General features: G+C 36.7%; 1 protein-coding gene across 3 annotated transcripts in view; it reads left to right on the forward strand.

The window, feature by feature from the left end:
• VPS41 (VPS41 subunit of HOPS complex) overlaps nucleotides 1-13,110 on the forward strand; it is a 106,177-nt gene that overhangs the window by 14,218 nt on the left and 78,849 nt on the right. For 2 of the 3 annotated variants that reach the window (XM_035317592.1, XM_035317591.1), the window contains 2 exons: nucleotides 4,174-4,281; nucleotides 7,134-7,211. In XM_035317592.1, coding sequence (XP_035173483.1) covers nucleotides 4,174-4,281; nucleotides 7,134-7,211 — 186 coding nt within the window. Of the gene's footprint in view, nucleotides 1-3,571; nucleotides 3,617-4,173; nucleotides 4,282-7,133; nucleotides 7,212-13,110 lie in introns of all 3 variants that reach the window. The other variant, XM_035317590.1, reaches the window with a different exon arrangement.

Below are 13,110 nucleotides of genomic sequence, written 5' to 3' on the forward strand. Positions count from 1 at the left end.
GTTGCAGTAGGATGCGAGTGGAGCTCCCATGAAATCCCAGGAGTGGTTAGCTCAGGTATTTTTCCATTTGAGTTTAAATGCTTTGCAGGGTCAAAACTTGAAAGCATAAACAACGCTGGGATGACCACCTCTAGTAATTGGGGCTCTATCTGGAACTGGACAAACAACACACGAGCAAAGATGAAGGGCACTTGCCTTATAATGTATGCACCGTTTATTTCCATAAAGGCTTTGAAAAACTTAGAGGACAAATTGTGCAGGAAGGATGACACTTCGCTGTCAATGCCCGTAACATAATTAGAGTATCCACAATCAGTAGAGCATGTAGTTCATGTGACAGACTGTCCTGTGGGCAGATCTGCTGCTGCAAGAGCAAATGTGGGCTAATGGAATAACTCCAGGAGCTGCCCACAGGTTCTTGCTGGAAATTGACTTTGCAAGGACCAATTTATGTGGATTGGTTTTCGACTCGTGATTTCATTGTGGTTGTGCCTGCTTCCAAGCTAGGAAAGGCAGGGCCAGAATACCTGAAGAAGGCCACAAACTTGAATTTAGTAAGGCAGATGAGCTTCCTTGCAGTGAAACCGGTCTTTGGAGAGCATATTGCACATTTGCAGCGCCCTTCGTTTGAGTTGGTCTCTTCCTGAGGAGGATGTGGTATAGTGAGCTTCGTCCCCATGGGGTGGTAGGAGCAGGAAGGGGAGTTTGTGTTCGTTTTGTGTTCATTTCAGAAGCTCAGCAGTGACAAATGAGAGCCCTCAATAGGAAGGGATGTATACTGGTCTCCCTGGCTGGTTAGAATATGTCTTTCAATTGGAAGTGTGCTTCCAGTGGGAAATATTTATGGATACCTGGAGCAAGTTCTTTGTTGTGTGTTTTGAGCAATTTTACTCTTGGCTTCAGCTGTAACAGGCAAAGAGAAAAATAAATGGAAAATGAGTTTCAAATTAGCATTCCTGTGGTTGAAAAGTGGTTATTATTTATTTTAAACCTACCCAAGGGTAGCTTCCTCTTGTCAGCTCTGTGGTCTTCTTCATTTTCAGAATTGAAAGCTGCCATCTGTGGAGTACTTTAAACATCTTGTAGAGTATATATTTCTTTTTCTCTCAATACATTTGACAAGAATTTCAGAATTCAGTGGTTTTGTGTTGTGGGTTTTTTTTTAGGCAGGCTATATGGAAGGAAGTGTTCAGCGGTGGTACAAGAAGCAGTGCTAGCAAATTTATTTTCAAATGTTTAGATTCCTCTAGGATGGTTTAAAGGACTTCTCTTTAATTAAAAGTGCCATACACTTAGTAAAAATCCATGTTAGTTGAGAAATTGATTTTTATTTTTTTTTGTTTTCTTTTTTTTTTTAAAAAAAAAGAAGCTGTGAGTTTTCTTGTCTGGGGTAAATGTCACTCTGTTTATATCGCAGCTTTGCTGCGAGTCAGGACTTGTACAATTCCTCCAGGTTGTCATAGAAACGCAGCTAACTGTCATCTCAAGTCAGGCTGCTGATGGTTTTATTTGTAGGTTTTCAGGATTATTAAAATTTAACAAAAATTATTGATTTGCTTTTTATTAACACTGGCTTGTGTTTACCTTAGAAGTTCAGACTGCATAACAGCTTTTCCTGATAGAAAAATACCTTGAAAATGATTAAACTCTGATACTCTGAAGAGGGGATCATCAAATGCATTTAGTGCATAAGGTAGGGTCTGAAGCAATAGGGAAATCTTGCAATTTTGCAGATCACCTTTTTTGTTTCACTTTGTTTACAGCAAAGTTCCTCTTTCCGCACACACATTTCAATTCACGTTTTAGCTTGACTTTTACTTAACATAAAAGATACCTGTCAAGAAAGCGTGAAATGGGTACATCATTGTGCCTTATATTTGAAGTTTTCATTTTACTTACTTTTTCTTGAAGCCTGGCAGAATGCTTCAGTGCACTGACTTCTGAAAGTATATATTTTTTGTATATGCATGTGCAGGCAAAATCACTTAGTTTTCACTCATAAATAAGACAGGCAAAACTTATTTACAGTAACTTTATCTAATGGTCCATGGATGAATGCTTTTATGCAAACTACTGAAGAGACTAGAATTAACTTTTCACGTTGGTTGCACATTTGATGTCCAGACTTTGGCAACATGTGGGATCTTATAAAAACTAGATGAGTAGAGTTCAATTTTGACTTTTATGAATTTATTCAGAGATTACACTTGAAATGCATGGGTAATCTTTGTAAGCAATGTATAAAATGCAGTAATGCATTAATTGCTGTAAAATAGACGCATACTCCTTCCACTCCTTGTACTCCTTTTTCTTTTGACATTACCTCCTCCTGCTCCACTGCAGTCATTTAAGGATCTGTGGGCACAAGTAATTTGGCTGATTTATATACAGCCCTGTAATTTGACATTGTCATTCTGTCTAGTAACAACTTTGTTCAGTGTTGGGCTTTAGTGAATAAAATTGTTTCTTGGTGGACATCTTGACACCTCACTTCAGACTGCTACGTCATGGACTGCTGACATCCCTATATTAATCTCATTTGTATTCTGTCACCAACTCTGGAATAACATATTAAAAGATCTTCTCTTTGCAGTGTATTTCTATAAGCAGGGTGCCAAATACTGAATGTTTCCATTAGTCCGTATGGCTTTTATATGGTTTATACAAGGATATGTGTTTATTAGCGTGCGTGGTGGTAGCACACAGGGTAAACAGGAAAGACTGGCTTTGCTACTCCAAAGACAACTTAAAATATTTTTATTAATGTGTCTCTTTTTCCACCTTTACATTTCAGATTATTAGCTACAATAAAACATTGCACAAATAGACTTCTTCTGCCATAGGCCATCACAGTGCATTTTTATTTCCTGTTCTAGGAACTGGAAACCAGTGGTTGGTGGGAAGTAAGGGATCTGCTTTCCTAAAGCACTCATTGGTGTATTTTGGTGGCTTAGGAATGAAAGAAATGTTTTGTGTGGGAAATACACTCAACGTTGATGCATTCATTAGAACTGGCAGTGTGTGTAGGAGATTATTAGGACAGGTATATACTGTTCCCCAGTGAGAACCAAGGGATATATACGGATTTTGTATGTCTAGGCATGTGTAGTATTAACTGAGGCTTATTGAAGGTTATGAACTCTCTCTCTGGCATTGTACTGCTGTAGACCATCTGTTACAGATAGATGCCAATGACCAGAGTCCTATTTTGCACCTTGGATTTCCTTTTCTTAGGAGATAAACATGTTGGGTGTTGTGTGAGCAGTGAGTTTGTTCCATGTGGTTTTAGCTGTCTCTTCTTTGTTCACAGTATGCCATTGTCTTTGCATCTAGGTAGTGATTGGTGATAATACTTAGCATGTTGGGGGGGGGGGGGGGGGGGCAGGGGAAGAAAGCTTTGGGATTTACTGCAGATGATATAGGTGATCCATAACAACATACTGTGTCTAGATCCTTTTCCCAGACAGTTTTGCAACAACATATTTATATTTCTTGATTTGAACATAAACCCACTGGTATGTTTTGTACAGTTAACTTATTCCTAGTGGATTCTGTTTATTTTTGTTCACAGTGTTTTGCCCCTACCCTTCCTACAGAGGTGCAGCATCTTGTAAAGGTCCTGAAGTTTTTTGTAACCTGCATGCTTCAGCTTAGAGTTAAATGTGGCTATAGCGGCACACTTTATTTTGTCATCCATTTTTCCATATCACAGAATCATCACAGAATCATAGAATGGCTTGGGTTGGATAGGACCTTAAAGATCATCCAGTTCCAACCCCCCTGCCATTTATATTTTTCTTCTGAATTGGGAATGACTAACTTTATGTAACAAAGTACCCATATACATTTTTTCCTGCTTTTTAGATATTAACTAAGTGCCTCTTACAATGCAGCTGAATTGATATGCTGTTAATCAGTCTTTGTTTGCACCCAGATCTTTGGAGTGAAAAGAGTAATCAACAACAAAAAAAAAGCACAACCCAAACCTTCTGGAATGACAAAAATGTGAAAGTTTGGCTTTTGGTTGTAATGCCTGTTGTTAAGATATGATGGTGATCCATCTTCGCCTATTGCTGTGTGACAATTGTGGGGTATCTGTAAATTTCTTTCTATTTAATATGAACTTCTAATTTTTGTTGGTTTTGTTCTTTCCTTATGCTTTTAAAAACGTAGGAAGATGAGAGTGAAGAAGAGCCTAAGCTGAAGTATGAACGGCTTTCTAATGGAGTGACTGAAATTCTACAGAAGGATGCAGCCAGCTGCATGACAGTGCATGAAAAGGTATCGCGCTATTTTGTGGCAAAGACAGTACTTCTGCTTGGGTTTTATGTATTTTATCTGTGCTTATAATGCACCGGTATATTTCTCTGTATAAGTACTGCCAAATCTAGAGGTGCAGTGCAAGCCAACAATAATATAACCAAAATTCATGGTAAACCTGTGTTGAACAGCCCCTCCTTTGTCAGTAGGAAAATGAGGTGAGAATTCAAGGTGCAGTAATTTGTTAGATGCAATGTTTACATAAGCTACTGGGAAATGCTCACTAGATTTTAATTATGGACAGTACAATGAGCTACAGTTGAGATAAAGTCCCAAATCCCCTTATCTCAAAAAAGAAATTGTCATATAATATGTCATATATTATGCTTATTTATACAGCCTGAATCCCTGAAAACAGACTTGATCATGCCAAGGGCCAGCTTAGTATTTATCCAGCTGTGGTAGATGGCTGAGTGTCTGTTAATACAGTGTAAAGGAAAGTAATTACAGTGCTTTTTAAATCTTTTTTTTAATGCTTTAATACTATTAAAGTTTCAGATGTACAAGAATGAATGGGAGAATGGGATCGACAATGGAAAGTAAATAAATTTTACTAAGAATTGGTCCTTTGTTTTTGCAGTGAAGAAACTTCATCTGTTTCTTTGATTGAAACAATTGCTTTGTTTTCTTGTCTTTTATAAATATTGGAGAGCAGTTTTAAAATATTGAAGAATGCTAAAGAACATCTGAAAGTATGAGAGTTAATGATTTGTCAAGTAACTATTAGTATGTAAAACATAATTGCTATTTTCTGAATGTATAATCTTTCACAGCCAGTAATAGCTCCTTAACGGTTATTGTTGAGGCATCTATCTCTATTATTTGGCTATATTTTTAGATTGACTTGTGCTGTGTTTCTTTTACTCAAAGGACTGTTGCCATGGCTCAAGAGGCTCTTAAGATGAAGCATGTATTTTAACAGTGGGAATGAAAACAATAAGTCTTTTTAAAATGTTTTTGGCAACTTAGAATTAAGCAGGTATTTTGAAAATTTTGACCTGGGCTGTGACCTGTTTGCATTACCTTTCTGAGCTTCAGGTAAATTTTGAAAGCCAAGAAATAAACAGGATTTTTCTGTAAGGAAGTGCATAGATACAGCTTTAACTGTAGTGTCACAAATAGTGACATAGAGGAAAGCTGTTTAAGTATCCCAATACTTTTAGTTTTCCAGCAAACTAGATACACTATTTATAAGAAGGATCAATATGGTTAGAAGCTAGGTGCCAGAGTCTTTTAGGAATATGTCTCTTACAGCAGGGAGCTGAAGAATGAAGGTGGGTCATAGGTTTTGTGAGGGTGTTCTTTGGTTAGATTTTTTGTTTGTTTTCCTGCTAAAATGGGAAAAGCCCTGCTGAAGACTAATTATTAACAAAATGACATAGTGCTACGTAAAATATGTCTCTGATTAAAGCACTTTAACTTTGCTAGGAATCCTTATTCCGACTAATTTCCCCCCAGAATTATTATTATTTTCTTTTATTTTCACTGCTAAAGCATCATATTTTCACCAGGCTTGCTGTCTGCACTGGATGACTAATCGTCATGGCACCTGGTGCATTCAAGCAGGCCTGTGCAGTGGAATAGTCATACCTAGTTATGTCTGCACACCTGATGTTTTATTAACCAGTATTGATTTTTTTACCCGGGGGACTTTTTTCTTCCTGAAAAAAGGCAACCTTGCAGGAGTGAAAGGCATTGCAGGGGATGAATTTCTAATGAACCCCTTCTTTCCCTTTTTTGACTCCTTTTAATGTAGCTTCATATTTTAAGTGCCTGAACTGAAATTTCATTTTAAGCAATTCCATTTTGATAAATCCTTTTAAACCTTGACTTTCTGTAAGGTTATTTTTTAAAGATTGTGCTGCCTGACTGACACGCTTAGCAGTGCCTGTAAATTTGAGCATTTCATTATAGGTTGCAATGAAGCATGCTCACATGCAGTGAAATACAGAGAATTGAGGAGCCTAGACTATTTAAGTAATGCTGAAAAGGAGGGGGGGGGGGGGAATAAAAGAAACCTCTGTCATAAATCAGACAGAAAAGGAAGAACTTCGGTACTACTTAGGAGTAGTTCACATGGTTCAACTAACAGCAGATCTCTCAGAATCAATTGCAGTCTTATTTGTATCAAAATAACTTTGTGATTGTACGTATTTGTGTGGAGATTTCTTTATTTTGTTACCTATTTTTAGAATGAAACCCCTGAGATTGCTAAGGGAGAGGTATTATTTATCTTGAGAGTGATTGACATAGAAGCGTTACTACATGAAAGAAAGCAAAGCCAGTGGTTATCTCAGTGCTTAAATGCAGCCAGAGACCTTCTATAATCCAGCAGTATTTTACCAGTGGCCTTTTCCTGTGTTTCAATGGTTTGTTTTGTGTTAATGATGAAGGAAAATTTAAAATAAAGCCCAAAGGAAACCACTGCAATTGAAAGAAAGCTGTGGAAGGGAGCCCAGAACTGTTTCAGGTCGGTGTGTTAGTCCTTGCTTTCACACTGCATTTTTAATTTGCTGCCACAGTCCATCAGGCAGTGTGTACGGACTGCAGACACACCATTAGTTGTCAGTAGATGAGGGTCCTCATGACTCATTCTGACAGCTAACTTGCACTATCACAGTAATATGGGCTTGAAGCCCTGTTTTATTCTTTAGGTGCAGTTAAAATAAGCTTTGTCTATAGAAGTTATTATTATTTTTTTTCTTTTGAGTGCTGCTAATCATTAATCTGCTAAACATCCTGGAGTTCATTTAGCATTGCTGTAGTTCTGGTTGTGGTGTCTTCTCTTTGTATAATCAATCTTTCTTTTACAGTTTTTGGCACTGGGAACACATTATGGCAAAGTTTATTTACTTGATGTCCAGGGGAACATCACACAGAAGTTTGATGTTGTAAGTATGGCATTATTTAGAACACATCTACTGGGATGTAAAATGATGTGATGTACTAAGTAATAAATTAATGCTTTTGCTACATCTGGAATTTTGCTAATGTATTTCACGAATTACTCTCCCCCCTAAAACAAGAGACATTTTGTGGTCCTTGAAAGAAGTTGCACTGGATGGTTTTGTGATGAGGGCATCTCATGTTTACATGTAATAAACTTTCTTTGTGAAGACAGAAGAGGAAATACATATTTATGATTGTTAATGGCTATTATTAATTATGGCCCCCTGGAGGCTTGTGACTTCCATAAGGTTTGAGCCTGCTCATTAAGTGACTATTGTCAGTTGTTAGTGTGTACACTATCATCTTCTCTACTTGCCAAAAGTAATTGAAAATTGATTGATTGCCTTGCTAGTTCAGTTTATCTACTGCAAATATATAACGCTAATATTTTATGTGAATGTTTTGAAGCGTGGACTCTTAAGGGAGTGTATTGATTGAAGGATAAGAGGCAAACTTTTTTTTTTTATTTTGGTTCCTGATATTAGAGGATGAATGAAATGCTCAATTTAAAATTCTATTTCAGAATGTTAAACGTTTCTTTTAATTGTGCATATTTGTTGATTTTTTTCTGTTCTTTTATTATTATTATATTATTTTTAATTTTATGTATGTAATATATGTAATACTACTTTTTCAATCTCCCCATTTTCCGTGGGGGTGGGAGGAAGGGGATTAGCAATTTTAAATTTTTATTTTTTTTCCCCTTCTGGTGTTGTCACAAAATCTGGTAACCAAGCATCGGTTTTTCATAGCAATGTCAGCCCTTGTCAGAGCATCCATCGCAAGATGTTGGCATGTGCAGAGAGAACGTATGTTCTAAAGCTGACACAGCTAGCTGCATGGGAGGGGTGAAAGGTTTTGTTTATATTTTTGAAAAATCTAATTACACAATTGTTGTGCAAGGGGAAAAAAGTCTCAGCCAAAACCCAGTCTCCTAGGCACAACCTTTGGAGAAAATTTTATAGATAGCAACAGTCAGATTAACAGTGACCTTCCTGGGTATTAATAAAAACAAGCTAATGATGTTCTCCTGTTTCTTTTAGCTTTTTATGTTCCTTGGCCCTACAGAGGAGATGCTGACTGCATTTCAAAAGAGGAAAGGCTTTTGGTGTGTGCCTTATAGTACCAATTAGATTACATGTATGCTACTTGCTAAAGATGCAGTTTCTTTCTCTTTAGAGTAATCTGTTTGGGAAAGACCAGAGTAAAGCATACACAAATTGTTTTCTTCTGTTGCTGAAGTAAATGACTTGACTCAAAGACTTGCTCAAATGAAGTGGAGATTTTCTCTGGAGACAGGCATTAAATGTCTTAGATGTGTATTCATTCCTCTCTAGGTCAGGTACTTGGAAGAGTTCATTTGTAGTACTGTCATCTTTCTTTTAGGTGCATGACCAAGGCCCTCTTCTCCCACACTGGTTCCTAAAGATGAAATCCTCATCTTTCTGTGTAAAGATGTAGGGCATTGCCTAGGTATACAGCAAGTCATAAGGGGTCTTAATGTCTACTAAAAATTGTAAAGCAAAACCCCTGCATCCTCTTTACACCATTCACTCCAATCTGCGATTCTTTGCTTTACTTTTCTTTATAATTAAAGTCCTACCAGTGGCTGCTGGGAGAGTGGTTTCTTATGGTGAAGTTAAGGTTAGGCCATATAAACCACTTTCTACTCAATAGCTTGTGCAAGAGATAAATTATAACATGGATATAACATGGATAACAAAGATGGAAAGGGTACATTTTTTTATTTTTTATTTTATTTTATTTTTTTACAATTTGAAGAAAATTTATTTTGATCAAGAAGCACTTGCCTTTTAAAGAAAATCTTTTATTTTGATCTACTGGATGTTGCTGAACAGAACAGTCTGTCTATGCATTAGAGCATTGCTGTGTGTTGTATTGCAAAGAAAACCTACATTTTTCCTGAAAAGAAAGCAAGCTACTTCTTGAACTCCTATAGATGCAAAACATTCTCTTGTAAATTCTCTGTGACAAAGAGTGTTTTCTCTGGTTACATATTCTCTGTTTCTTCATTGAGTATGGAATGAGCAAGTTCTCTCTGAGAAGTGCTTCTACTGATGAATAGCTGGTGTGATTCTACCTTGAAGTAGCAAACAGGAGAAAGATTTGAAGTTCTAAATAGGAGAAAAATTTCCAGAGAATTTCTGGAAATCAGTAGCATTTAAAAATTGTTCCAAGTAAATAAAATAGTCTCTTCTTAGAGAGTAGGCAACATTACGTCAGACATCAAAATCTTGAATTATTTGCACTGAACAGTAGTCCTTGGAAGTGAATTTTACAGTTTTGCATTTTGAAAGATTACATGCAGCAGATGTTTTCTGTCTTATGGGATGGCAGAAATAGTAAGGTAGTAATGTGAAGCCTTCCATCTTGAAGAAATCAGTTATGTAATTCAAGGAATTGCTCTGCCTTGCTCAGTATTTTTTTTTTTTTTAAGCTAAGGTAAAACCAAAAATTACTTTTCTATACATCTCAGTCTGTTAAATGTGTAAATAGGAAAAACAAAACTTACAGGTGAAACTTTAAACCACTAGATCACAAATACTGTCAGTATGTGAAATAAACCTGAATTAAGAGAGTTTGTTGTTGTTTTTTTTTTATATGGGTGATCTTTAGTGTTCCTTCTAATAGTGGTGTAGATATGTTTCATGTTTGAGTCTTGGTCATTTTGCTTTGGCTATAGTTAAGTAAAACTGTACCATAGAGAAGAAGACATAAGGATGTTCCCCTTCCATCACCTCAAAAAGTTATATATATACATGTATAAAATATTACTTCTGTTTTAGTCTTCTCGATTTTCCATTTCTCTCTGTTAATCTCAAATAACCATGTTCAATAATTGAAGTGGGCTTGGAAGTTGAACAAATATGAATTTTGTTTTTATGAGAAGTCAGTTGTGTTTTATATTGGCTCACATTTGCATTTGGTCCAAATTGTGGCACAGAAATAGAGACTGATCTCAGAGAATTTACAGCATAATTACTTTATCATGTCTTCAGTTCCTGTGAACTTTGAGAGAGAAAACTGTCAGGTATGTTGCAGAATCTCTAAGATGGTTGATTTCTGGATGATGACCGTCCTGTTGAAGTCTGAATTAATTTTTTAAAAATAATAAAAAAAAAAAATAAAAAAAAACATCCTGCAAGAAACACTAAAATGTAAAGCCTGGCAGCCATGTAACTTCTGCTACCTTAATACTCTAGTTATTTTTTGAAGAAATCTTTTAGAACTTCATCCTGTAATGTCCTTAGAATACCCACATTGTTTTGATGCTGAATTACAAATACTGTTTCTAGTGTTGCAAAGATTTATTTTGACCCATAAAATTCACTGAGGCTTCTGCGAAACTAACCTCAATGGCTAAGAAGTCTTCAGAACAGTCTTCCTTTCATCCTGCTCTTAAAATACCTGATGCAGGATCTGTACGAGGTGGACTACTAGTCTTTTCAGGTTTGCAACTCCTCTTACCAAAAAGTGAAAATGTTTGTTTTGAAGCCGTGTAGGAGATTTTTGGTTTGGGGAGAATTATGAAACAGGAATTTGTGGGGGTTGCCTTGGTTGGTGCTGGTATCTCAGTGGCCACACTTGTGATCCTTGCCTGATCTCCTTTCCTCCTTGCTTAGTGTGTTTTTAGCTCTCACCATTGTAGCTGTCTTTGACAATGTCAGCCGCCTAAGATTAACTGATATGCATCCTCAAATAATGTATGTTTGTCAAACTGGTGTTCTGTTGTATTAGGGTTCAGTGCATTGAGTGAGATGAAATGTGTCAAACGCACTGAAAATTATTACTAAAAGGCAACAAGAAAGGGGGGGGGAAAGCCTGCTAATGCCACTGACAAAGGATGATGCAGGACTGATTCACAGCATGTTAATTCCAAATGCCTCTCCATCTTTCTTTTCCTCTTAGACTGTCTACAATTTATTAATATAATTATTGCTTCAACTGACATGTTGTGGATTAAGGACTTGTAGGTATGAAGAAAGCTGTACAAACATGTTTTGTTAAGTAACAAATCAAAAACCTTCTAAAGGGCAAGAAAACCTGTCCCCGTTCTGGTCTTCTAATAAACATCAAACTTAAAGCAAAAACAGTAAGAAGTCTTGGCTGGTGCCAGTGATACTCTGTAAGAAGTGGAAATGCAGCCTATTTTACAAGTAGGGGAGGATTTAAATGTTTAATGTGTCAGAGGTGCTTCAAGGATGATGCATGAGCCTAGAAAACAAATGTAAATAGCATTTTAAAGCTTCTATGAGTGCAAAGAAGTTGAAGTAGTCTTTGCATGCAACATTTGTGAGCTATTCAAGAGTGCTGGTATTTCAGAAAGAGAGAATGGAACAATTAAGTAGAGGCCCATTTTTTGCAGATTTTTTTTTCCTGAACTCATTTTTTTTTCTAATTGTTTCTCATTGTGTAGTACTAATCATTTCTTTTGTTTTAATCAGTGCCAGAAATCCAAAGTCACCTGGTCCTCTCTGCGACCTTGAAAATTCAAAGGGGAGTTCCTTCAGTTGTAATATTATTGTCCTTGGACTTAAGAAAGTTACAGCACTTGCAGCCTCTGGAGCAACAGCGTTGCTTGCTTAAAGATGAATCAATGGCCTGTTGGTGTTGCCAATACCTCAGAAAGTTGCCAACAAATGTCAGAGATTTCTGTTAACTTGACAGGCTTTTGAAAGAGTTTAATTGCTAACAAGAAAACCGTATTTCCTAATGAAGTAGCAGCAGTTGCCGAGCACTGAATGCTGTTGTTGGAATTGATGCAAAATCTACTAACTGTTGAGAGAGATAATGCAGCATCTTTCAATGGGGGAGGTAACTTTTAGCATTTGATTGTATAATGAAGAAGTTGTTTTGAATGGAACTTTACATGAGAGTTTAAGACTAAGATGATATAAATGTCACTTATTTTGACAGGCTACTTAAAATTCCCTGTTTATTACTTTAACTACATCATTTTAGTTGTCACTATCAGACTATGAAAAAAGACTTAGTCGGGAAATGAAACGAAGCAATGGAATTTAGAGTAAAGATCTGGGTAGCTCTGTGTTAGTATTTGCAGTGTGTCAGTGTGCCTGTTAAATTTGAAGCGGAAATACTGCTATTTGAAAAAAAAAAAAAAAAAAAAAAAAGGCATGCTGCTATAAATGTGGGCTCCAATAAAATGAAGTAAAAAATTTGTGTTCAGATACAAAAGTGTGTCTATGCAGGGAAGTGTCCTTCCCCTCTGTGGGACCTACCAGCCAAGTTGGTGGTGTGGTCCTATGGCTTCAAGTGCTCTAAGTTTAACCCCTAGCTTAGCTCAGTGGGAAAACTGGAGAAAAGTGACATTCTTCAGAGTTTTGCTCTTAAGACTTGGATGTCTACAGCCGATTTAATAGCCTTCCTTCAGATTCTGTCTACCTGTATTTTCATTTTAGCTGTAGATTTTTTGGAAGTTCAGAGCTTTCTACAGTAGTTGTGGGAGTCCAGAGGTTTTCTTTATAGTAGTTGTGGGAGTAACTCGCATGACCTTTGGGTCTGTAATTTTGGATCTTATAAAGGGTTGGAAAGTGTGAATTATGATGCTTTCCTTTTATTGTGCCTACAAACCACTCCAGGTTGTTTGTAATCTGGAGTGTTTTCAATGGGAACTATGATGCTTCTGAATATTAGGACCCTTCCTTAGCAGGAGTCATAGTGTACCTGCGCATGTCTGTTTTTTGATGAGTAGTGAGTTATCTTGACTGGGTAAAGTTGTGGTGTCAGAGCCATTATTTTGTAGGTCTATAAAAGTTTCTTGTATGACAAATCACAGAATATCTGGAGTTGGAAGGGGCC

The sequence above is a fragment of the Oxyura jamaicensis genome, chromosome 2 (genome assembly GCF_011077185.1).
Source record: "Oxyura jamaicensis isolate SHBP4307 breed ruddy duck chromosome 2, BPBGC_Ojam_1.0, whole genome shotgun sequence".
NCBI lineage: Eukaryota > Metazoa > Chordata > Aves > Anseriformes > Anatidae > Oxyura > Oxyura jamaicensis.